Genomic DNA, 24,031 nt, shown 5'->3' on the forward strand with positions numbered 1-24,031 from the left:
AATAGCTAAAGCGTTAAGGGTGATTCGATCATTAGCCAGAGGAAGTGTACAAATCTTCAATAAATCATGACATAAACTTATATTTGCATCAAATTCGACCGTCAATATATGTTCAGTGATGTAACTGCATTTTAAGCCATGGCTGAGTATGTTTACTAATCCATTCCCTCTCAGAAGAGTAAGATCCACCATTAATAGAGAATAAATACTACAAAATAACACAGAAAATACAATATGAAACACTCTTTTTACCCTTTTATTTATCATCAAAATCGCATTTTTCTATTGGAAACATGAGGAAAAACAATCATTTGTCTCTCAATTCATATCTTGTTCCTCTCAATACACTCAGCCCCTTTGAAGAAGATAAAATAACTTTATTATTATTCCTATCACTGGAGCAAAATTTTCAAGTACTTGATTTACGAACAATTTGTCAATTTAGGTCCTAGCATAACATATAAGCTTAACCTACAACTTGAAAATGATATAGTCCATTCTCAAAACGACCCAAAACATAGATAGACATTCAATCATTGCAAAAATACATGATCTAGACTTCAATCTACCGAAAATATTAAGAGGGGACACAATTGATTTGGTGCAACAGAGTGCACCACTTTAGCAGAGTAAAGATATAACATTCACGAACAATAAAACCCTAACAACTAAACCATACCAAGCAACTCATAACTCACCCAAAAACATTCCATACCCCTGAAAAAGGTATTCAGGTGAAGGAAGAACAATTACAACATTAACACAAACAAGTATAACAACAAATGCTTAAGCCTCTTCTTCTTCACCAACATCATCCTCATCTTCATACTCATATCCATCTTCATCTGCAGTTGCATCTTGGTACTGCTGATACTCGGAAACTAGATCATTCATGTTGCTCTCTGCTTCTGTGAACTCCATTTCATCCATACCCTCTCCGGTGTACCAATGCAAGAAAGCCTTCCTTCTGAACATAGCAGTGAATTGCTCACTCACCCTTCTAAACATCTCTTGAATTGAAGTAGAGTTCCCGATGAATGTCGACGCCATTTTCAGACCCGTTGGAGGGATGTCACAGACAGTTGATTTGACATTGTTAGGGATCCACTCAACAAAATATGAGGAATTCTTGTTCTGAACATTGATCATTTGCTCATCAACTTCTTTGGTGCTCATTTTGCCACGGAACATAGCAGATGCAGTTAAGTAACGACCGTGGCGTGGATCAGCTGCACACATCATGTTCTTAGCATCCCACATTTGTTGTGTTAATTCTGGAACAGTGAGAGCTCTGTACTGCTGCGAACCGCGCGATGTGAGTGGCGCAAATCCCACCATGAAGAAATGCAACCGAGGGAATGGAATTAGATTCACAGCAAGCTTGCGAAGATCCGAGTTCAATTGACCAGGGAATCGAAGACAACATGTTACACCACTCATCGTGGCCGAAATTAGATGATTCAGGTCTCCAACTGTGACAATCAAACAAAGAAAGAGTTAAATAATTGAAATGAATTCATAACAAATAATATAATTGATAAGAATGTGTGAAATAATGTAGAACACTAACAACTCGGAGTGGTGAGCTTAAGAGTGCGGAAGCAGATATCATATAGAGCCTCATTATCCAGAACCATGCATTCATCAGCATTCTCAACAAGTTGATGAACAGAGAGAGTAGCATTATAAGGCTCAACAACAGTGTCAGAGACCTTAGGGGATGGGAAAACAGAGAATGTAAGCATCATTCTATCAGGATATTCTTCTCTGATCTTAGAAATCAAAAGTGTTCCCATTCCAGAACCAGTTCCACCACCAAGAGAGTGGCAAACCTGAAACCCTTGAAGGCAATCACAGTTCTCTGCTTCTTTTCTAACAACATCGAGAACCGAGTCAATTAACTCAGCGCCTTCAGTGTAATGACCCTTCGCCCAGTTGTTTCCGGCGCCGGACTGACCGAAAACGAAGTTATCTGGACGGAATATCTGCCCGTACGGTCCAGATCTGACGCTATCCATGGTTCCAGGTTCCAGATCCATGAGCACAGCGCGTGGGACGAACCTTCCGCAACTCGCTTCGTTGTAGTAGACATTGACTCGCTCGAGTTGTAACTCGTTGTCGCCTCCGTAACGACCAGTTGAGTCGATCCCGTGCTCCGCGCACACCACCTCCCAGAACTTCGCTCCGATCTGGTTCCCGCATTGGCCACCCTGGATGTGAAGAATCTCACGCATTTTCCCGACTCACTGAGTTCGAACACCGAGTTTTAGAGAGAGAAAGACAATGGATTTAGTTGAAGAAGAAAGTGAAAGTGGAAACCCTCGTCTTCGAAGTTGGTTTTTATAGCCGAGGTTTGACGGAGTTAACACGCCGTTATGTGGGGCTCAATAGTTGACGGCGGATTCGACTGTGCCGTTAGCTTTAAGTGGGAATTTATAATTTGAAAATGCGAACGGATATTTTTGAATATTAAGAGGAGTTATTCTCTGTCCTCAAGCTTGGTTGTTCTCATCATGACTAACCGTTATTTTATGAGATGTGGTGTTAGTTTGACACGTGGGCGGTGACGATGTTTTTGAAATATGGATGTTCAAGCGTTGCAGGTGAGGTTCATGTATAATAGCTAAAAATATTGCACTATGTTTAATTAATCAATAAATTAAATATTAAATTTAGAGCGTTGAGGTTCGGAGTGAGTGATGCTACTATATCTTATGTCTCACAATATTGTGTTAATTCATGTGTTATAAAATATGATCATAAAAATATTTAATAATTAAAATATATAATTTTAACTAATCATAGCTTATAATATATGGAGTGACACAAAAATATGGGGCATGTTGGAAAGTGACGCTCTTTGTTGTTGAGTGAAGAAGACGCGCACATGAAAAGCTGGCAATATGGCACGTGATAGAGAGCTGGGTCATGTGACCTACACATGTTGTAGCAGAAGCATAGTTGCTTGAATGTGTAGAACTAGATCCACTGGTTTCTTCAGGTTGAAGTGTTGTTCTTACCAGCAACAGCTTCAAAATAATTTAATATATTAATTTGGAATTGTTTAATCACAATCGACAAAATTGTTTTCAGGTGCTTCAATTTATTTTTTTTAAATTAATAAAGACTTACTAATAGTATAGATGTTAATAGGTTCTCAGATAAGTTTAGGATTTTCTATAATTAGGCTAAAAATGTTTAGAGTCAAATTGATTGAAATTTGGATTTAAACTGTGGCAACCCTATTTTTTGGGTACATAAAATAGCTTAAGGTTTACTCAAACCTATATTTTGCTTTTCAAGTACATTCATTTATTAGGATAACTACATTAGCTCTAATATGATCTTACATGGTATAGTATTTATTATCACTATAGTATTTATTTTTATATTATTTGTCATTTTATGAAATTAACATATATTAATTTTTTTATCGGTATTTCCCTCTTGTATTATATTATATTGTTAATACATTAATCACTCAAACTACTTCTCTTAAAAGTGTAATTAATATTGATAATTACATAAGGCATTATTAAGACTACTTTATTCAAACCAACATTACTTTAGATTGTTAACCTACTGAATTATGAGTTCAATATCTAGGTACCATTAATTAAAAAACTTATTTAAGAGTCAGTATATTTTGCATTATTCATGCATAAAGATTAAACTCTTTAATTATTAACATACATTATCTTAAATGACAATTAAAATGAGATTAGATGGTGTAATAGCTTTCATTCTTATAATTCACATTTTTCTATAATCCAAAATGAAGCAAGCATAGTTGTGTTGCTTAAGTGCACTGTGAAGTCCTTTTTTGTGCACTAATATTGATATTGACGCATCATTTCAACCGAAAAAGGTACTTTCATAGCTGGCTATGTTCCACAAATATTAAATTTTAGGTTAGCATTGCACCATCACCCCAAGTACTAAATTGATATCCAAGATGAACCAAATTTGGATATATCTGCTTTTTTTTCATTGTCTATGTTTCAATTATCATCAAAATGGGTTTGTGTATTCAAGGGTCCACTGGGTGTGCAAACTTTTCTTTCACTCTAGCCAAAGATTGATGGTGGACCCAACCATAAAACAAGTGTTATTTTTAATGGATCAGAATACAAGCAAAGGAGAAACAACTATTCTCTTCATTAATAGAGAGACAAATAATTGTTTTTTCTTATATTTTTAATAATAAAAATGTAATTTTATAATAAATAAAAGATAAAAGTGTCATTTTATATTGCATTTTATGTTATTCTATGACACTTGTCTCTTCGTTAATAAAAAAGATCATTACTTATCCAAGAGTGACATCAAATGAGAGTAAAGGTAGCTATCACAAAAAACCTTCATGACAAAGTTATAACCTTACATTCTTTTTTAAGGATCCTATGCCAACTATAAAATAGTAATAATTATAAAGAGAATTAGAAGTGGTTTATCACTTCACAATCATTATCCTTGCTAGTTATATGTTAAAGCAAAGGTAAGTGAGAAATGAAAATGGGAATATGGTTGCACTTTCTCATCAAGAGGTATGTGACATGATAACTTAGCAATATAGTATAGGCATCTATCTCAATATGGTGAACCAAAAAGTATGTCACATGCTGCTGCAACAAGCAACATGGGAACATGGGCTTTCCAGATATACATGGAATATGGGTGAGTGTGTCTTTCATTCATAATAAAAAGTTGAAAACTATATAGATGGTAGAAAAGTATCCAATTCAGCTAATGAAGAAACTTGCACAGTGTCATATTCAATTACTCTACACTACAGTGGGTTGTGGCCTTTTTATGCTTTGTATGACTATGAGAAACTTTAAGGAAAGACAATGCATCTTTGCCATTAATTATAGCTTTTAACCTAATGATAAACACTTGATCTAATAATTTGTTTGTAGTTGCTTGCATATTTAATTTCTAGACCTAAACCTGATAACCTTCTTTTATTTATTCTGTTCACATTCTCAATCAAAAGCATTTCTTCTGAGCATCATAGATCTTATTTATATGTTACATTGCATGCAATATTACAACCCAAAAATGTCAAATTTATGTTAAACCATTAGCTACATGGCTCATAAAAGAGGCTCAACATCACACCCTGGCTATGTTGCCAATTCTGTATTAGCTAAAACTGTTACTGAAGTGCAAAGTAGTGGTTAAATTTGGTTCCACCAATATGTTGATCATGATATGAAGCCTCCTTTATACACTTGTGCAAGTTTTGTATGAGACTCAACACCTGCAAAGAGTTCTAGTTCCTTTTATCATTCTTGAGATTACGTAGAGCCATAACAAGCTGCTGTCTTTCACCCTCTACCTCTGCGAACTTCAGACTAATCTCCGAATACCTCTCTTCCATTTCTTTCAACTCGCATTCCATAGACTTGTTCCTTTCCTTTAGGGCTTCCACTTCATTCAATAATTCTTTTGTATGGTACTTACTGTCATAATTATTCACCTCACTTGCCCAACAAGTTTTTAGCTCACTGTTAGAGTAAGGAGACAAAAATTAATAAAAGTGAATTAACAAGGAACCATTTTTTTTACTACAATGATGATGGATGATATGAAGGCTAATGATTAAGTTCAAGGTACACTATGGATTCACATGCAAAGAAATGAATTTGATTTTTTTACCTTCCAGTAGCTTGACAAAATTTGTTCTCAGCTGACTTGCCTACTGTGCTTGATGCATCCATTCCCTTTTTATGTTACAAATATAACACCAGTCTGAGTTATTCTAGAACATCAACATATCTACTAATGTGTAGGTCGCGCAGCCGAAAATCGGGTATAAAGCAAAGTTAAAGCTAAACTTCGATCTGATATTTTCTTTTAGCACAATTTTGAGTTTGATATCTTCACTCTTCTGCTTATTGTGTTAAACTTGCCTATATAGTTGTGTCATGATTCATAAACAGGAAAAAATTCAACATTCTCATTCCTGAAATTCCATAATTTATTTTATATTATGCTTAGTTTTTATACATATGATTTCATAGTGTTTCTTTCAAGTTCCTTATGAGAAGATTCTACTCCTTCTCCTTGATAAAAAGTGAATTCTATTTTGCAACCATTTTTCAAAAAAAAATTGATAGAAACAGATAATGATGTTTTTTAAAATTTATTTGTGGATATTTAGAGAAGACCAAAATGTAGATATATATGCTTTAGAGATGCATTTTCTCCATATGTTTAATTTTTTATGTTAGTATCAAGTATGACATATTTACATATGTATTTGGCATGAGAAATGGAAAGCAAATGCAATGTTGAAGCAGCCCATGATTTAGTCCCTAAGAAGAAGAAGTTGTGGCTTTCAACCTGTACTTATATGAAAAAATCAATATTAATTTTCTTAACTTCTGATTTTAAATATGGTAGCTGAACAATTACCTTGTGCATTTCAGATTTCAGCTTTTTAATATGTGCTTTAGTGGAAGGAGGTGCAGCACACTCGTCGTCTCTTGAAGTTAAATTCATATGTGAAATTGTTGCTCGTCCTTTGTTATTCTTGAGCTTCTTTTCCATATCACTTAATTCTGCTTCATTCTTCTTTAGCTCTTCTTCCAATTGAGATATCTGTTTCTTCATACTTTCTTTTTCCACTTGCTCTTTGTGTAAACTATGTTTTACTTCATTGTGTTGGATCTTAAAGGTTTCTACTTCTGACAGTATGGTTTCTACTTCACATGTTGTTTCTGAATCTGCTCTTTCCATCTTGGTTATGTTCTTTGTCGGTTTTGGTTTAGACAAAACGTAGTCCTCTGCCATCAGCTTTTTAATTTCTGACCTGAGCATTTGAATTTGCTTTGAGAATGCAGCATCCTTTTCATCACTGTGTCTTTCTGCCTCATTAAGTTGTTTAGACTTAACTTCTAGCTCTTGTGACATATGTTCTATTGTTTTTCCTTTTGAATCTATTTGGTCTAATAGGTTTTGCAGTTTCAATTCATTCTGATCTGTAATAAACCTGAGCTCTTGATTGCATTTCTGGAGCATCTCTTCTATTAGTCTGTTTTTCTGCCGAAGCTCATCGGCTTCTTCAACTGCTTTCATGGTCATTTTTTCGTTCACCTCAACTTTTGAAGACATCTCAATTGAAAGAATTCGATATTCCTCCTGAAACCGCTCAGATGTGATATCATTATTGTATCTCGCCTTTCTCAAGGCCTCCTCAACTTGGATAGCCCGTTCTTCCTGCTCAACCTTTGCACATTGCATGGCATGGAGATCACATTCAAAATTTTCTGTTTGTATTTTCAGTTCCATCTGCAAAGACTTCACCTCATTTTCAAGTTCACTGATGCAGACCGAAGATTCTGAAATTTCATCTTCCTGTGTCTTTACCTTTTCTTCTAATCTGTGAACTTGTGATTCAAGTTGTTCTATAGTAGCCAATGCAGCTGAATGTTCATTTTGTAACATAATTTGCTGTGCTTCTCCTTGCTTTAGTCTCAAAGAGACGTCCACGTTTTCTTTCTTTAGAAGCTCATAATCCAAGCTTAGCTCTTTTATTTCATCATTTAGCTCTTCATGTTGCTTATAACAAATGTCAAGTTCATGATCCTGGTCTGCAATTTTATGTTTCAAAAGATCTAATTCCGTGGCGTCATTATGCTCTTTATTAATGCTTCGAGATTTTATAAGGGTGGATAGATCCAATATTTCCTTATTCTTTTGTTCCAACATTGCTTCAAAGTCCATCACAGCCACAAGTAGCTCAGAGTTTGAGTTTTGTGTCTTCTGCAGTTGCAATTGAAGATTGGCATTCAACTCTTTTTCATAAACAAGCTCTTCCTTTATTGCCTCTAACTGAAGCCTAGTGTCATCAATCTCAGACTTCAACGTTTTTGAGGCTTTGATCTCATTGTTGTGGTTCTGCTGGGACTTGAGTTGCTCATATTTAGTTTCAAGAAAGTCTCTCTCATCTCTGAGGCTGTTTATTTGTCTTGACAAATCATGTCCCCTACTGCTTTCTTTTTCAATCTGCTTCCGAAGTGACTGTAACTCGAGTTCTGATAATTCTACCTGTCTCTTTAGAGAAGCAATTTCACTTTTGAGTTTTTCAGTTGCACTATTATCATCTGAAGGCTCTTTTAATCTTTCTATTGGAAGATTATCTTCTAGGCTGTTTTTCCAGTCACCTAAACTTCCATCTGATGCCGAACCCGTCGACCAATATGTGTTTGACCTCTTAGGCACTTGAGCTTCTTTATCAATGGCCCCAACAGGTCCTTGTGGTGTCACTGAATTAGGCTCATTCTATAAGATAACAATGAAAACTAAGGTGACTATAAATCTTTAAAATGGGTTATTTCTTTCCGTAAAAATCGGGGTGAAATTTGTGAAAAAATCATGGATGATACTTCAATACAATTTTATAAATAAACTGGTCCATGATTTTTTTGCTTCCATTCTTAACCACATACCATAAGAAGCTTTTGTTTAGAAAAATTTCAACATGTTAAATAGAATTCTTATGAGACCTTACTTCATTAATATAATAACTTTCATCTACACTGCCAAAGCTCAATTGATTTTTCAAGCTTCCATCATTGTAAAGTCCCACAGATTCATTATCTTCTCCATTTCTGGAATTAAGGTATAAGGTTGTAAGCACACAAATAAAAAGAAGCAAGAAAATTTTCAAAGGTTATAAATTAAATAGATGTTATGGTTACTTTTCACCTTTTAGCTGTATATCCTTCCACATTCTGAATTGTCACCTGTTTCAACAAATCTCATGTTAGAAATTATGAATGGTATTTGTAATCTGATAGCACTTAAAATACTGAAACAAACATGTTCTAAAGTATCAAAATTCAGAGTAAATTGCAGCAAAATCAAACACAACTAAACTAATAGAGGGTACTAACATGTAAAACTATGCCTGAATTGGCAAACTTTAGGGGTAGAGAAACAGTAAGTGGCTCAAATTCTGCTACAAAATCAGCAAAATCAATTGAGGCTTCTCCCAAAAAGCCAGATTTTGAAGATCCCTGAAAACAGAACCTTAAAAATTAAACTTTCCAAACAATATCCTACCACCTAGTTAAAACACAAGATGAAATATCAATATCTACTTACAGATGAAACAATGAAATGGTAGATTTTCTCATGTATCTTTCCTGATTTTGAATCCCTAACAAGTTTAACTGATTCAAAAACTGGATTCTCCCATAAGCAGGTTCCATCCTGAACAACAGTTTTCTCTAGTTTCACTCTTGGCTTTCCAACATCATCTGGCACCAAAGATACCATCAATGCAGACTTTTTCATCTTTGGCACCTAATAACAAAATTTAGATTCAAATCAAAATCAGACACTTCCTTCAGAATCTCTACAATTACATTGTCTATGTATAACATTCTAGTTCTAACAAAATCAACTCTGTCATAAAGTGTAAAACTCCAACTTCCTGAACAATATGTTTCAAACAAGGTTTTAAGTAACATTTGGAGGTTCAGAAACTTCCAAAACCTTGACATATGAAGTAGTAATTGTGGTTTCAACTATAAAAGGCAAACCCATTTTTAGATTTAGCAGCATATGACTAAAGTTTAAAAATTTCTGTGTTGGTGTTACCTGAGTTGCATGAAAATCCAATTTGAAAACAGCTTTGATCTTGTTCTTCTTGCACCATAACTTGAGCATGTTTTGAAGCTGATAAATATTGCAGTGCTTGTTTATTCAAGTAAAGCTTTTTATGAAATGAGGAAATGTTTTGATATATGTTGATTTGTGAGAGAACCAGTTAACGAATGGAATGGAGTGTCAAGATACTGAACTTGCATGATTAGCAAACTATATTGTAAAAAGGCAATGATGAATAATTTTTTTTGGTATTAGACTTTAGAAGCTTCTCCAAATAAAACTTTATAATAAGTACAAAATAAGAGATCGTGCATGTATATATTTATATAAGGTTTTTGATGATTTTCTCATAAAAGATTTTACTTTTAATGAAATATTTATTTTATTCTTTATGTTGTTTTAATCATTGATTAAGAGAATTCTATTAAATAAGCAAATAACCATACATAATAGAATTAAATTAGAGGTTTGTTTGTTTAAAGATTGCTAATTATAAAGCATTCTAATATTAATGTATGGCTAAGGAAGTTAACTAATTTTCTAGGTTTGTATAAATTTTTTTTGTATTACCAAAAGTATCTTTACACACTTTTGGAATGTGTGATTGTCTCTTCCAACAAGTGTCGTTCCAAGAAATTGAATCATCAATCTTATAATTATCCTGAGAATATAATGAAGTCTTACAAGACTAACACTGTTGATTTCTTTGTAAAATTTGAATATAAGGGATTTGGAATAATTGAAATGGAGATGATGACATTTTATATTTGACCAAATTTAGCAAAGGGATTAAGTAAAGAGGGAGCGTAATGCACATGTCATGTGCTTTTGTTGTGTCTTTGATAAGCACCAACCCACCAAGACATAAATGTAGTACCTTTCTGCTCCAACAACATTACTACAAGAGTTTAGTTAATACCTTTCAATTACATTATTAGAAGAGTCGAGTTAATTAGCATTTTACATATTCTAAATTTGCATAGATTGAAGTTTCAAAACAAAATATTCTAAATTTGTATTGGTAATAATGATCAATCTAATTTTAAAGAGATAATAAAATATGTTAACACAAAATTATGTCGTCTAACTACTACTTTTACCTTTGCTAGTAACGTTACATGTAGTATGTAATTAAAATTTGGCAACTCCTAATACAATAAATCAAATTTATATCTCATTCATGCATGTCAAAATTTTCATAAAAATCAAAAAGACAACTTAGAGTTGTCAAATATTAATTTTTAAATAGCATATTATATTATAGGAAAAGTTAGATGATGTAATTTTTCCTCGTCAAATTTTATCATAATAATTTGTATTTTCAATTGCTACTAGCTTTTTTTAAAATGTATAAGCTATTTTCAATTTTTGTTTTTCAAACGGTTCTATTAATTTATTAACTGAGACAAAAAACTATAAACTATCTGAAAAGTTGTAAGTTGGTGTTTCCCAATAATACGAAATTATTTTTATTTCTCCAATTTGTATTCTTTGGTTAACTAACATAAGAAAATTTGTGTTGAGTCTTGAACCTCAATTTATTTTCTTTTGGTTCCCACCTGTCCATACCATCACTCCACCTCCCTTGAGGGCTACATTTTTTCTCCCTTGATCTAGACTTTCGGTTTTGCATCACAAATATAATAATAACATGAAAGTTTAATGAGTGTAAAATCTGCACATTGAAAGTGTAAAGATTTATACACATACATACTATTATCTACCTTTCATTTGGATTATTTTTTTTTAAAAATCAACAATAATTAAACATCAATAGTGGATATAACAATGTATAAATATTGTACATTGTTAGTGCATACATCTTTTTCTCAAGTTTAATTAGCTTTTCGACATTGATGACATGTCATTGATTACCAAATATGGTGTGAAGAAAGTCATAGAATAGTAGTTGAAGTGGTTGGACTAATAGAGAATCACACAAGGTGAAGAATAATGTTAATAATTAATAAATAAAATATCCAAAATCAAGTCCTCTTTTATTTAATAAATATTTGAGGCATTATTGTTCCCTTGGGCTCAATAGTGGGTGCCTTATTATAATTTTGGGTCTTTATGTTACTTATCATGTCTAAAGTGTAAGGTTGATAGGTCATCCTTGTAAAGAAGCCCATCATCAAGAACTCCAATGCCACACTTTCATTCCTATATAAGTAAAAAGTGTTGCTGCCTTAATTTGAAGTTCTCAAACAAGAGAAAAGACACCATAAATAAAAGTTCAAGTACTAGTAAATTAGTAATCATGATTAGTGTTACAACCCAACTAACCTAAACTTATCATAAATAAAAACAATTTCATTTCTTAAATTTTTGCATGTATCAATTTAGTCTTTAAAAATTTAAAAACATTAAAAAATTTCCTAAAATATCAAATGTGAAATAAATTAGTTATTTTTAGGATTTTTATAAGTAATTACTTTGACTTGCATTTATAATATTTAAGGACAAGTTTAAATTTTTGCTTTTTTCGGTGATCAAAAAGGTAGACACGTAAATTTATAAGGACTAAATTGATTATTTTTTGAAGAGTTGATGATAATTAAATATGAATGATGAATGATACAATGACATTGTATAAAACTCATACACTATCAGTGCATACATTCTCTCTTTCTCTAAATTCAAACCATAAACATGTTAATTTATGAATGTATTATTATTTTTATGAACCCACTTCATGTTAGTATTTTAATTATTATTATTTTCATTCTTTATATACTACATATTTCAAAAATACATTAAAAACTTAGAGACACCACATTATATATGTATTAAAAACATTATGCAACATTCACAATAAGGTCCAATATAATGTATTTTTTAAGCATCACAATGATATTTAATAATCTGAATGTCTTAAAAGAAATTAATATATTGATATGCATGATGATATTATTATATAAGGATGAGAAAGAGGGAACACCATTGCTTACTTTAGTAGTTAAGTTGCACTTTGATCATTAGCTATGGCCTATTGCTGACCACTTTCATTCAAATTCAAACAAACCAGTTGTGTAGCACAAAGCACAACATTGACCAGAACACCTATTCCACATATAGGCATTGTTTAATTTGGACCATCCTAAGGTATAATAATAGGGTGGACATTCCATCATCGTGTGTCACTCCATATATCATGAGTTATGTTTGGTTGAAAAATATATTTAAATTAAAAATTTAATTATTAAATATTTTTCTAATCAATCACAGATTATGACACATAAGATGTGGTCCCATAATAATAGCACCAAAATTAGCCACCAAGAGAGAAGAAAAACATTCAACTCATCCACACCTACCTTTATGAGTTAGGATCACGGAGACAAATACTTCAAAAAGTAAAGAGAAATGCAACTTTTAATTACACATATATCATTTTGAATATAATAAAATCATACTTTTATCATTAAAAAATAAATGAAAAATACACACTTGAATGGAGAGGATCCTACTCACTAAGCATGCCAACCCCTATTCCTTTAGTTAGATTGGCTAAGTTCACCAATTTGACCAAAAATGTCATGTCATGTGTTTGTAAAAGAATCTACTACGTCATGTGTTATTTTTTGGTAAACAAATGTCATGTGTTCTGTAACTGAATAAGTATAAAAAAATGCCATGCGTTTTAAATTTTGGGAATTAATTATGGGAGGAAATATATTACTTTGTCCATATAATAATATTTAAGAATCTTTTAAGGTTAAAGTGACATAAATTTGAAATATTCTATTTACCTTGTCTTTTATACACCAACAATATAAGAGAAGCTTACATTAAATATTAGACCATTTATTTAAAATTTAAAGTTTCTCATATGAAATAAATTGGCTAACTTTGACCAGATCCATATTAGTCATAAGTCAATAACACATGAGAAAATACAATGTTACGGTATAAGATTAAAAAAGTTCAAATAATTGGAATTCAGGCCCCCGAATTGGCCCAACACACATGGGTCCAATTAATTGTCACACTTTATGTCATTTGTAATTGGTAAAAACGGAAATGTGATTAAGTAAGAAGAGAAAGCCTAGTTTGAAGACGAAACCATGCCGAGACAATCAATAAGATCATGATAATCATTAATATTTTAATTATAATTGAAACATATAAAATGTACTTGTTTCCAAATGTGACATATTACATGTGTGTCCATATAAGTTTTGGTCACGTAATAATATTCTAAGAAAAGAATAGCACATGGGCTGCGAGGAAAATAAGAAAGGTCCTAGTATTTTACAACCATTGTATGAACCATTATTAGCATATAATATATAGAGAGCACTGAAGAAGAGAAGAGAAAAAAGATAAGGAAAGATGGGTCTAGGAATAGCAGCACTTCCCTTAACATTCGTGGCTCATGTTCTTGCTGTTGTTGCTTCAGTCTTAGTTGTGGTTTGGGTCGTAAACTTCAGGGGTGGCCTCTCTTTTGATTCTCCCAACAAGTCCCTCATCTTTAATGTTAGTGTTTTACTTTCTTTCTTTCTCAATTTACAAACTTTTATTCTCAAATTTACCAATTATTATCTACTCCATCTTTCTATGAAATGGATCTATGTAGCTACCAAAAAAGTCATAAAACTTCATCTTGGTTATTTATAGAGATAGACAGATATATGCAGGGTAGGGTAATTGGGTAGTTATATTATGCTATTAGACACTCTTCCATAGATTCTTGAATTGGAGATCTTTGATCCTAGCACCTATATATCAGAGATGATAATTTTTCTTTTGGAATTAGCATTTTTTTATATTATAGCACATTAACTTTTACAATTTGGTTTAACACTTACAAACATTTGTTAGCAAATTCTTAATTGCATCTTACTCTTAGTTTTTTCTACATAAGCTATTCACACACTATGTAGTTACTCAAACTCAGATCTTAAGACTTTATATTGCATCTTTTAGATGCAAATTACACATTGAAGGGTCAGATTAGTAGTTGGCAAGAGTTGTGGTATATTAAGTATGAGTACAATTCAAACTTCAACAGTTGTACTCAGATAAAGACATAACTATACTTATAAAATTTTATTTATTAATATATATTTTTTTAATTTTATGTAATTTATTCAGCTCCTAATTTGAAGGTATGCAGTCAGTTTCTTCCATCACGTTTCATATAGTACTTTAGTATTTTATTTTATATATGTAGAAATAAAATATAATTAGTGATAATACATGGGTAATTGAATGCAGTAGTAGTTGTACTATACATAAGTCATATAAGTTCATTTAAAGTTAATAATTTAAATGTGCTTTAGATGATTATTTTCTTGTATTTCGGACCACGATAAGATAGTGGGGTCAGTGTATAGAGCAAGTGTTTATCTTGTTGATAGCACCCAATGATATTTAGAAAGATTTGAATATTATTCGTTGCTTATAATAATTTTTTATGACTAATTATTGTGGCTACTCTCTAGCCACCTTTTTAGAAATCCATAATAATTTATGAGATTTCATTGTGATGGGGTCCAAGCTTTAAACTCTGCTGGATAGGCATGGATTATGTGCACATACTTATCTGTTATGCATTTGAGTGATGAATGAAATGAACAGTGATGTGTTACTTCTGCTTCTATTTGTTCTTAATTAACTTCTAGTGTTGTTTTTAATGTAACACAGTGAAAACTGAAAAGTGTATATATATCATGCCATTTAAACTTGCTGGCTTTTCCTATAGAAAAAATAATATGCTTATTATGATCAAATATTTTGTAATTAAAAATCAGTGATATTCATAGATGGGTCTTTCAAATCTGAATTATTGGAGGAGTCATTAATTTATTAGACAAGTTGATAACTTTTTTTGTTTTTTGGGTTGACAAGTTGACACTATTTTTTTTAAAGTGACAAGTGGATACTTGATAGCTCTGATTAATTAAATGTAGTGTAATATTATTGCTTCGTGTCATTCAAATAAAGCATGATGTTTAGAATTGTTTATAGAGTAATTGAAAGTGGATTTGTACTATCACTTTCATAAGGTTCCCTATATCTTACGTATCTTATTATTTATACAGATACATCCTGTGCTTATGCTTATTGGCTTTATAGTTCATGGTGGTGAAGGTAATCAAAATACTTTCACAAATCAGCTTTATGAACCAAAGTTTTTAATCTTAATAACGTAACCTACTACGGGTAAATAATAATTACCTGAATTTTCTAACTCATGAACTATAAAAATAATGCAGCTATTATAAGTTACAAAGCACTTCCTTTGAAGAAGGAAGTGAAGAAATTAATACACCTTGTATTCCACGCCATTGCAACAATAGCTGGAATAGTTGGAATATATGCTGCATTCAAATATCACAATGAAAGTGGCATTGCCAATTTGTATAGCTTGCATTCATGGTTTGGAATTGGAGTTCTTTTCCTTTATGCCCACCAGGTAATAAACCATTTCAAGTGCACTTTTTTAAGAAGAGAAAACAAAGTTACTTTATTTAATAATATTATTGTATTGGTTACTATTTGCAGTGGTTATATGGGTTTGTGGTATTTTTCTACCCTGGTGGAAGTGAAGCTATTAGACGTGGATCATTTCCATGGCATTCTCTATTTGGTTTGTTAGTGTTTGTGTTGGCTATTGGCACTGCTTCTCTTGGATTTTTAGAGAAACTCACTTTCCTTGAGAATGCAGGGTTGGATAAATATGGTTCTGAAGCTATACTTGTCAATGTTACTGCTATTGTCACTGTTTTATTTGGTGTCTTTGTTGTGTTTTCTGCTATAGCTGATGCTCCTCCACCACCACCAGCAACAGATGATTATCAACCCATTTAGATTTCTTTTCTTTTCATGTTTTCTATTTCTTTAATCAATGTAATGTTAATGGGAGTACGTGGAGAGAAAGATGAAATAATTACTGTATTGTAATTGTAATTGTAATTCATTATCTGTATTATTATTATTATTATTTACCTCTAAAAACATGATATCAGTTATTGTTTGCATCAATATATAATTTAATTGTCAACTTATTCCTTTTTCAGTAATTGAGATTGATGTGTGATAGAGGATTGGAAATTTAGGCTATTAGTAAGTGCAATACATGCACAAAGTAGAGTTGTTTGGGGAGCATTATTATATGATCAATATTTTTAAGATGTATCTAATAGACTTTTACATATATTAATTAAAAATAAATATTTAGATTAATTTCTTAAATCACATTGTTATTGTGCTAAACAAAGGAAATCAATGTTATTTAATGCAATAATTGAATATCAGAGTGATTAACTTACCTAAAAATCATGATTATTATTCAAATTTTATACATAAAATTTCACTTCCTTCTCATTCAGATAGGACATACAAGATTTGAAGTTATATATATATATATATATATATATAATATGATTAAAGTAAGAATAATTTTATATAAAAACTGTAAAAACAATAAATATCTTTCATATAATTATCATTTCTTTTAATCTTAATTACTCTAATAAGATCTAATGGTTTATATTAACTTGTAATTCTCATTTTTCACAATATTTAATTAAATGAAAACATTGAATGTATAGGATTTTCTGTATCCCTAAAGTAGCTTGAGAAACTCATTCCCATATAACTTTCACTATTTTTCAATACAATACAACATTATGTGTATATAAAACAAAGACATATCCTCATTATAATCAAACTATAAATTCTTTTATTAAGTTTATCAACTAATCATTAATACCACCTTACCACACATGACACATGTCATATACATTTAGATATATCAATATTATGATTATATGCTCAATTCATGTAAAAGATGTGAGATAAGGACACATGGAGAATAAATAATATTGTTAATATATATGCTTTAATTAAGTTATGTTTGAGTGAGTTTGTATATAAAAGCAAGCTAAGCTTTCAAGCAAAGGAGGGTTTTTTTTTGTACAACCACGCAAAGGAAGGTTTTCATGTCTTAAGTAACAATTATCAAATTTATCCAATATTTTTACTATTTTATCCTACAGTATTAAACGTGTAAAGATTCATTTAACTATACTTAAATATGTTTCTGAAATGTCTCTCAAGTAAAAAGATTTGAATGTATCCTTTCATAATTTCCCAGAGATTTATTACAATCTCCCCATAAATACTTTCTTATAGTAGTCCCAAACTTTAATATTACAGATATTTGTTGGTTTAGAAATTTCATATTTACTATTAACTAAATCATTTCTTTTAATATATATATATATATATATATATATATTTTGACAGTGTAAGTATTTTTTACATTGTCAACAAATCATTCATTATTGATTTATTAATCATCATTTACTATCAAATAAAAGTAATACAATAAATAATGTGTTATTTTAAACTCTATCTTTTAATGTATAATGTTGGTGCATTCATACTAATATTTCACAACTCATTCCAAATTTGAGGCAAGTAGTAAACTAAAAGGTTACGTGTGAAGCAACTACCAACGAATTATTCTCATTTGATAAATTCTTCATTGATTCACATACATATCCAAGTTTCTTAACTAACATCAACACATAGCAGAAAATTTCGGTTGCTTATTTTATGCATGTATATGAATATAGCTGGTTTCAAGTTTCATATTCATATTCATGAGTGTCACTATCTAAATGTGCCAACTCATAAAAAGGTAGAATGATGATCACATGTCTCCTATTCATATTCCTTTTGGTATTTAAAGTCAATGAGGAAATTTCATTCCTTTATAATGAAAAATTATAAAAACAAAAATTAATATTTTAATATTATTTCGTTAAATTTAATTGATTCAAGACATAAGGATGAGAAAATTATAGGATAAATGATCATTTCGTCATGTACCAACTACACCCACCTAGCTAAGCTTTGATGAGTAGTTATATAGTTACCTTCCTTCAACCGTAATATCTTATATCCAACCTTGTCCTTCCATCTATATATCTTTCTTATCACCTCCTTTCATATTTTTAACTTTCTTTAAACAAGTAATAGTTACAATAATAATTTTGTTACAACTTTTTGTAAAGAGAATTCTTGTAAATTTTAAGTGTTTGAAAAATGACTGAGGAACAACCCAAAAAGTTGGAATCTGAATCAGCATCAAATCCTCCACCTGAACCTGTTGTTGTTGTTCATCATGAGGTTCCAAAAGATGTGTCTGAGGAGAAACCTGTTGAAGATTCCAAAGCTCTTGTTATAGTTGAGAGTATGACACTATTTCCACCCCTTCTCTTATTATTATTATTATTATTATTATTATTATTATTTTATTTATTATCTATATGCTTCTAAAAGGGTCAGAAAAGAAAGTTATGTGCTTATGTTCTGTCCTTATCCATATGTTTATCTTCTAATTGATTAATTAAGGTAACCTCTAACCAGTTTTGAGTTATATGATGATTTTAATATAAGTTAAAACGGTTGAGAACTATTTTTTCCTTTAGTTTAATGGCAATTTAAATAATTAGCTACTCATATTTGTTCTTTAGTGTTCTCTAATAATAATATTTGTTGTTTTTTTTGAACAATTGTAAACAATACTTGTAAAATACTTTTAATTGTAGAGTATAGTTTGTTCCTTGATTTTCCTTCCTTTTTTAAGAGGGAAAACATTTACAATTGTAGTATGGATTTTTGTAAAGGGGTTTCTTATTTTCTGATATTTTTATTTGTTTGCTTTTGCTGAAAATTTCAAGTTATACTTCTATCGGAATAGAGTTATGCATCAAATCGCTCTGCATTTTTTTCATTAGTCCATTACATAATTTTTTTTGTGTTTATATTTTTTGTCAGAAGCTGGTGAATCTGCTGTAGAGAAACCAGATGAGGGATCTGTGAACAGAGGTATGAGAGTTATGATTATGACACTTCACTTCATATGCTGACATTTTATAATATGTTATGTTGTTTCATACTTTCATTCATCTTCAGATGATGTTTTAGAAAGAGTTGCAACAGAAAAGAGACTATCACTAATCAAAGCATGGGAAGAAAGTGAAAAGTCAAAAGCAGAGAACAAGTAAGATCTTACACCTATATATACATATTTCTTATTTTTGTGAGTGTGTTTTATAAGTTCAGCTTATTTCATAAAAAATAAACTATTTGTTGTGTTTGGTAAAGGGATTTTATTTCAAAAAGCTATAAACTTATATGTTTGTATTTAATAAGATATCTATATAGACATGTTGGAGTAACCATCCAAATAAAGAGAATGTATGTAATTCTATTCTGATCTAGTCCAATATGAAATGAACTTATAGTCATAAAATAGAACCATTCGATTTTATTCGTTTTCAATAGCCATAAGATGATCATCTTAGGGTGATCTTTTTATCTAAGGGGAATGAGAACCAACTATATAGCAACTTCATTGAGAGTTCAAGTTATGTTACTTCACACCATTCAGCTTTCAACTCTTAGGCCTTAGCTTATAGCTTTTAGGTAATTGTAGGAAAGAGGGCTTATGTGGATTTATTTCTATCAAATGTTCACAATTTTTCATTGAGTCACCATAAAACTGAAGGTTAATTAAACAAAATTAGCATGTTAGTGTAACATTATGCATTTATATTATTTATCATTACTAATTTATATGAAATTGTTGAGCAGAGCTTACAAAAAGCTTGCAGAAATTTCAGCATGGGAGAAGACTAAGAAAGCTAATACAGAAGCTGAATTGAAAAAGATTGAAGTAAGAATTTATTTCACCAGTAATTATAATGAAGAAACATTAACTAAACCTATCACAAGGCAATACAATGATTTTACCAATTTTGACACAAAAGATAGGACAAAAACTGAGTTTTTTCTCTTTGTATGTGAACAGGAACAACTAGAGAAGAAAAAGGCAGAATATGCAGAGAAATTGAAGAACAAAATAGCTACAATACACAAGGAAGCTGAAGAAAAAAGGGCAATAATTGAAGCCAAAAAAGGGGAAGATTTACTGAAGGCAGAAGAGTTAGCTGCAAAGTACAGGGCTACTGGAACAGAACCAAAGAAGCTCCTTGGTTTTTTCTGATACTATAATCCAAGACTCTGATGCTGATAGAAAACCAGAATGTTGTGTTATCATTATTGTTATGTTATATAGTTTGGTTGTTTTTTATTCATGTTCTTTCATTATTGTGTGCATATTGATATTTTGTTGTGTGTGTGTATATACCAATTACTGTGTACAAAGACATTGAACTATTCAATTTGGTTGATTACAAGTTTCTACTTTCTTGTTGCATTAGGCAAATAACATTAGATTTTCATTTACAAAAACATATTTAATCCAATTCTTATCTATGTATCAACATAGCAGAAAGTTAATCCTTAATTCCAGTACTTTTATGAATCTAGGAGGAAAAAAATTGCACACAAGCACCAATCATAATAGACATGAGTAATAATATCATTAAATCTGAATTCATTAAGGTAAACCTGAACTTTAGCAACTATTCCTCTATTCTTCATTCCTCCCTCAATCAACAAGCAACTACCATTAAGGGAACCTAGCTAGGAAACTGTAAGTGTGTCCCAGAATCCTATATCAGCACCAGGCACATCTAATAGGTGCTTTATTGCAGAATCACAAGCATAAAAAAATTCACAATTTCCTGACTCTGTCCCACCACTTGTGCCATCATCATCATCATCTTCAAGTTTTGGTTTGTAGCAAGATGCTTGTTGTTGAGTCATTTTAGCAAAAGTACTAGCTTTTTCCACCTGTTTCATCTTCAATGATGAGGATGATACTACTCCTTCTTCCTCCTTTCCCTTAATAGTGCGAAACGAGTGTCCGACCTCAGAATGCCAAAGTTGAAGATAGCAATCGTTGTATGTTTGATTAGTTGTTGAGGAAGAATTAAGGAATGAAGATTCCATTGACAACCTTGCCTCTGCCTCAACTCTAGCACTTTCCCATTGAGCCATGTGACCTGTACAAGGAGATTCAGACTTCACAATCTTCAAATCAGGACTTACATGCACCTTTTTTGCACTTATTAGACAATCATCTGACCCAAACAGTCGCTTCTTAAGATGCGTGTTCCAATAGTTCTTAATCTCGTTGTCTGTTCTCCCAGGTAGTTGGGATGCAATAGCAGCCCACCTAAAAGAATGACAAAAAATGAGAACATTAGACACATAAATCATCTACTATTGGAAAAATCACATTTTCCCTTTACCTTAATCATCTAACAACATGAGTTGAAGTACTAGGAAGGTTAAAGGTTAAAACTGCAACATGATTGTTTTTCAGCTAATGAGTAAAATGGGCCTTTAGAGAGCAACAAAGGTGGGTATATAAATATAAGCATTATGTATGCATGTTGAAGAAATGAGGTATATATATATATATACCTGTTACCAAGCATGGCATGAAGTTGAATGATAGTAGTTTCTTCTTCATTAGTAAATGGACCACGCTTGATATCAGGGCGAAGATAATTTATCCACCGAAGGCGACAACTTTTTCCACAACGCAGAAGACCTACTTCAAATGCAACCAAATTTTGATTACTACAAACATGTTTAGCAAAGAATAAGAATAGTAATAAGTTGTAGTACCTGCATGTTTTGGGAGTGTACGCCAACTACCATGACCATGTTTGTTGATGTAATCAACTAAGGTTTTGTCTTCTTCAGGAGTCCAAGCTCCCTTCTTCACTCCATGTTTCTCACAACAAGGTGCTTTACCCATTGATCTTCACCAACACCACTTCATTGCTTCAATAACACTGCTTTATTATTATTATTATTATTATTAGTATAACCTTGAGGGTATACTCATCATAATTAACACAGATGTATCTGTGCATGAGAGAAAGAGAGAGTTGCAGGAGAAAACCGAGTGAAGTGATAAATCAACTGAGGGGGCTATAAATGCATGTGTACAGTACTATACAAAACAAGGCTCACATTTATTTTCAATATTATCTGTTTTCACATCACTTACCTTTTGCATTTTTTTCTTATCATCTTAGTTTTATAATTTTAGAAAATAAAAGACTTCCTAAACAATCATATTATAAATACATTTTATGATTTTAAAATTTTCAACCTCTCTAAAATTATCTTGCAAAAGATAAAAAATATATTATCACACCATTTTATAGTCTGTTAAACTTGTGGTTAACGTTTTATGTTTAAGTCTATTATAATACTGACATATGAAATATTAAAAGATATAAGACTGTGATTTTTACTTCCACTATATTTTTTTCATACATTATCATTACCTCTATTCCAATTGAAGAATATTATTACTTAAATATTATATTAAACCTTTTTTCATTACTCAAAGAATAATCATAATATTCAAGTCCCCTACGTCACACACATTCAAGAATCACGGGTTTGACTTCGGGGTGGTGACTATTTTGAGTATTTTTTTTTATCACTTTATTTATCTTCAATATTTTATACTATACATTAATTCAATGGATGAATCATTTTTTAAGCTCAACTCTCAATAAAATTATAACTCAATATTTTTTAAATGTGTTAGCTAAAACAAACAATAATATGGTTTTCACTAAAATATTTTTGATATCATTTGGAATTAAGAGAAATAATTTGAGTAATTAATGTATAACAATATAAGACAAAAGAGAATTTAAAGAGGGAAAAACAGTTAATAATTCTTGATTTCCTAAAGTGTCAACCAAAGAAATCATCGATTTTTTTGTTTTAAATAAAATTGTTGTTACTTTTTATATTAAACCCATCTTTATTCTTATTTTTCACATTGTCCATAACAATTTCTTCTGTCCATGATGATAATAAGGATGTAATTGATAAATAGATTTTAATATTATTTTAAACTATGAGAACCATAGTTAAATATAGTATTTAAAAAAAATCAGTAACTGTAATTGTAATAAATATGGGGAATATAAAAAACTAAAATGAATGATATAACCAAAGAAATAATTATCTGCACGCCAAGAATGGTAAGGGGAAAAGAAGAAGTAGAGAAAAATAGATATTATAGAGAAGTGAATAAGGGAGTGTAGAAGTGAAAGGAGAGAGTGATGCCACATAGTAAAGGAAATAATGAAGGGTCACTTAGAGATTATTTGTCCAAAATAGTGTATCATTTCCTATTTTAAGCTGATAAGAATAGTATTTTTTTTAAAATTTCTTTTATTCCTGTATCAATATGTGATTAGTTTGGAATAAGAAATGAGACATTGTTAGGGACAGATGATCCACATATATCATATATATCATAGTTGACTAAATATCATATTCCTTAATGGATAGACAAATGCTACACAATAACATAAAAAATGTCACATATCATAATATTTGTATTCATTTGTTTATAATAAAATTATATTTTTATCATTAACAATATGAGTAAAAACAAATATTTGTCTTTTTGTTAATGGAGAAAATCCTTCTTTTTTTTAGG

The 24,031-nt window shown here is 31.0% G+C and overlaps 5 protein-coding genes across 6 annotated transcripts; 2 read left to right on the top strand and 3 right to left on the bottom strand.

Moving 5' to 3' along the window:
• On the bottom strand, positions 498–2,324 carry LOC109346795 (tubulin beta-1 chain-like). Its single transcript, XM_019586588.1, has 2 exons — positions 1,571–2,324; positions 498–1,472 (listed from the first exon to the last, which is right to left on the bottom strand). Exons 1-2 carry the CDS (start codon positions 2,232–2,234, stop codon positions 787–789), a joined length of 1,350 nt encoding a protein of 449 aa, XP_019442133.1. The 5' UTR covers positions 2,235–2,324; the 3' UTR covers positions 498–786.
• On the bottom strand, positions 4,982–9,839 carry LOC109346796 (putative leucine-rich repeat-containing protein DDB_G0290503). Of its 2 annotated transcripts, XM_019586589.1 has the most exons (9): positions 9,613–9,839; positions 9,115–9,315; positions 8,904–9,026; positions 8,716–8,753; positions 8,519–8,618; positions 6,421–8,289; positions 5,662–5,726; positions 5,264–5,510; positions 4,982–5,221 (listed from the first exon to the last, which is right to left on the bottom strand). In XM_019586589.1, exons 1-8 carry the CDS (start codon positions 9,679–9,681, stop codon positions 5,276–5,278), a joined length of 2,700 nt encoding a protein of 899 aa, XP_019442134.1. In that variant the 5' UTR covers positions 9,682–9,839; the 3' UTR covers positions 4,982–5,221; positions 5,264–5,275. The 2 variants fall into 2 exon arrangements, with proteins under 2 accessions (XP_019442134.1, XP_019442135.1); XM_019586590.1 differs by lacking the exons at positions 4,982–5,221; positions 5,264–5,510; positions 5,662–5,726 and adding an exon at positions 5,810–5,968.
• LOC109346797 (transmembrane ascorbate ferrireductase 1-like) lies at positions 13,896–16,449 on the top strand. Its single transcript, XM_019586591.1, has 4 exons — positions 13,896–14,100; positions 15,669–15,717; positions 15,843–16,042; positions 16,132–16,449. The coding sequence occupies exons 1-4, from the start codon at positions 13,957–13,959 to the stop codon at positions 16,435–16,437; spliced, it is 699 nt and encodes a 232-aa protein (XP_019442136.1). The 5' UTR covers positions 13,896–13,956; the 3' UTR covers positions 16,438–16,449.
• On the top strand, positions 18,503–20,847 carry LOC109346798 (remorin). The gene is made up of 5 exons (XM_019586592.1): positions 18,503–18,829; positions 19,417–19,467; positions 19,555–19,642; positions 20,236–20,317; positions 20,453–20,847. The coding sequence occupies exons 1-5, from the start codon at positions 18,682–18,684 to the stop codon at positions 20,645–20,647; spliced, it is 564 nt and encodes a 187-aa protein (XP_019442137.1). The 5' UTR covers positions 18,503–18,681; the 3' UTR covers positions 20,648–20,847.
• Positions 20,991–22,474, bottom strand: LOC109344913 (transcription factor MYB30-like). Its single transcript, XM_019583636.1, has 3 exons — positions 22,183–22,474; positions 21,976–22,105; positions 20,991–21,724 (listed from the first exon to the last, which is right to left on the bottom strand). The coding sequence occupies exons 1-3, from the start codon at positions 22,313–22,315 to the stop codon at positions 21,130–21,132; spliced, it is 858 nt and encodes a 285-aa protein (XP_019439181.1). The 5' UTR covers positions 22,316–22,474; the 3' UTR covers positions 20,991–21,129.

The sequence above is a fragment of the Lupinus angustifolius genome, chromosome LG04 (assembly GCF_001865875.1).
Source record: "Lupinus angustifolius cultivar Tanjil chromosome LG04, LupAngTanjil_v1.0, whole genome shotgun sequence".
Classification (NCBI taxonomy): domain Eukaryota; kingdom Viridiplantae; phylum Streptophyta; class Magnoliopsida; order Fabales; family Fabaceae; genus Lupinus; species Lupinus angustifolius.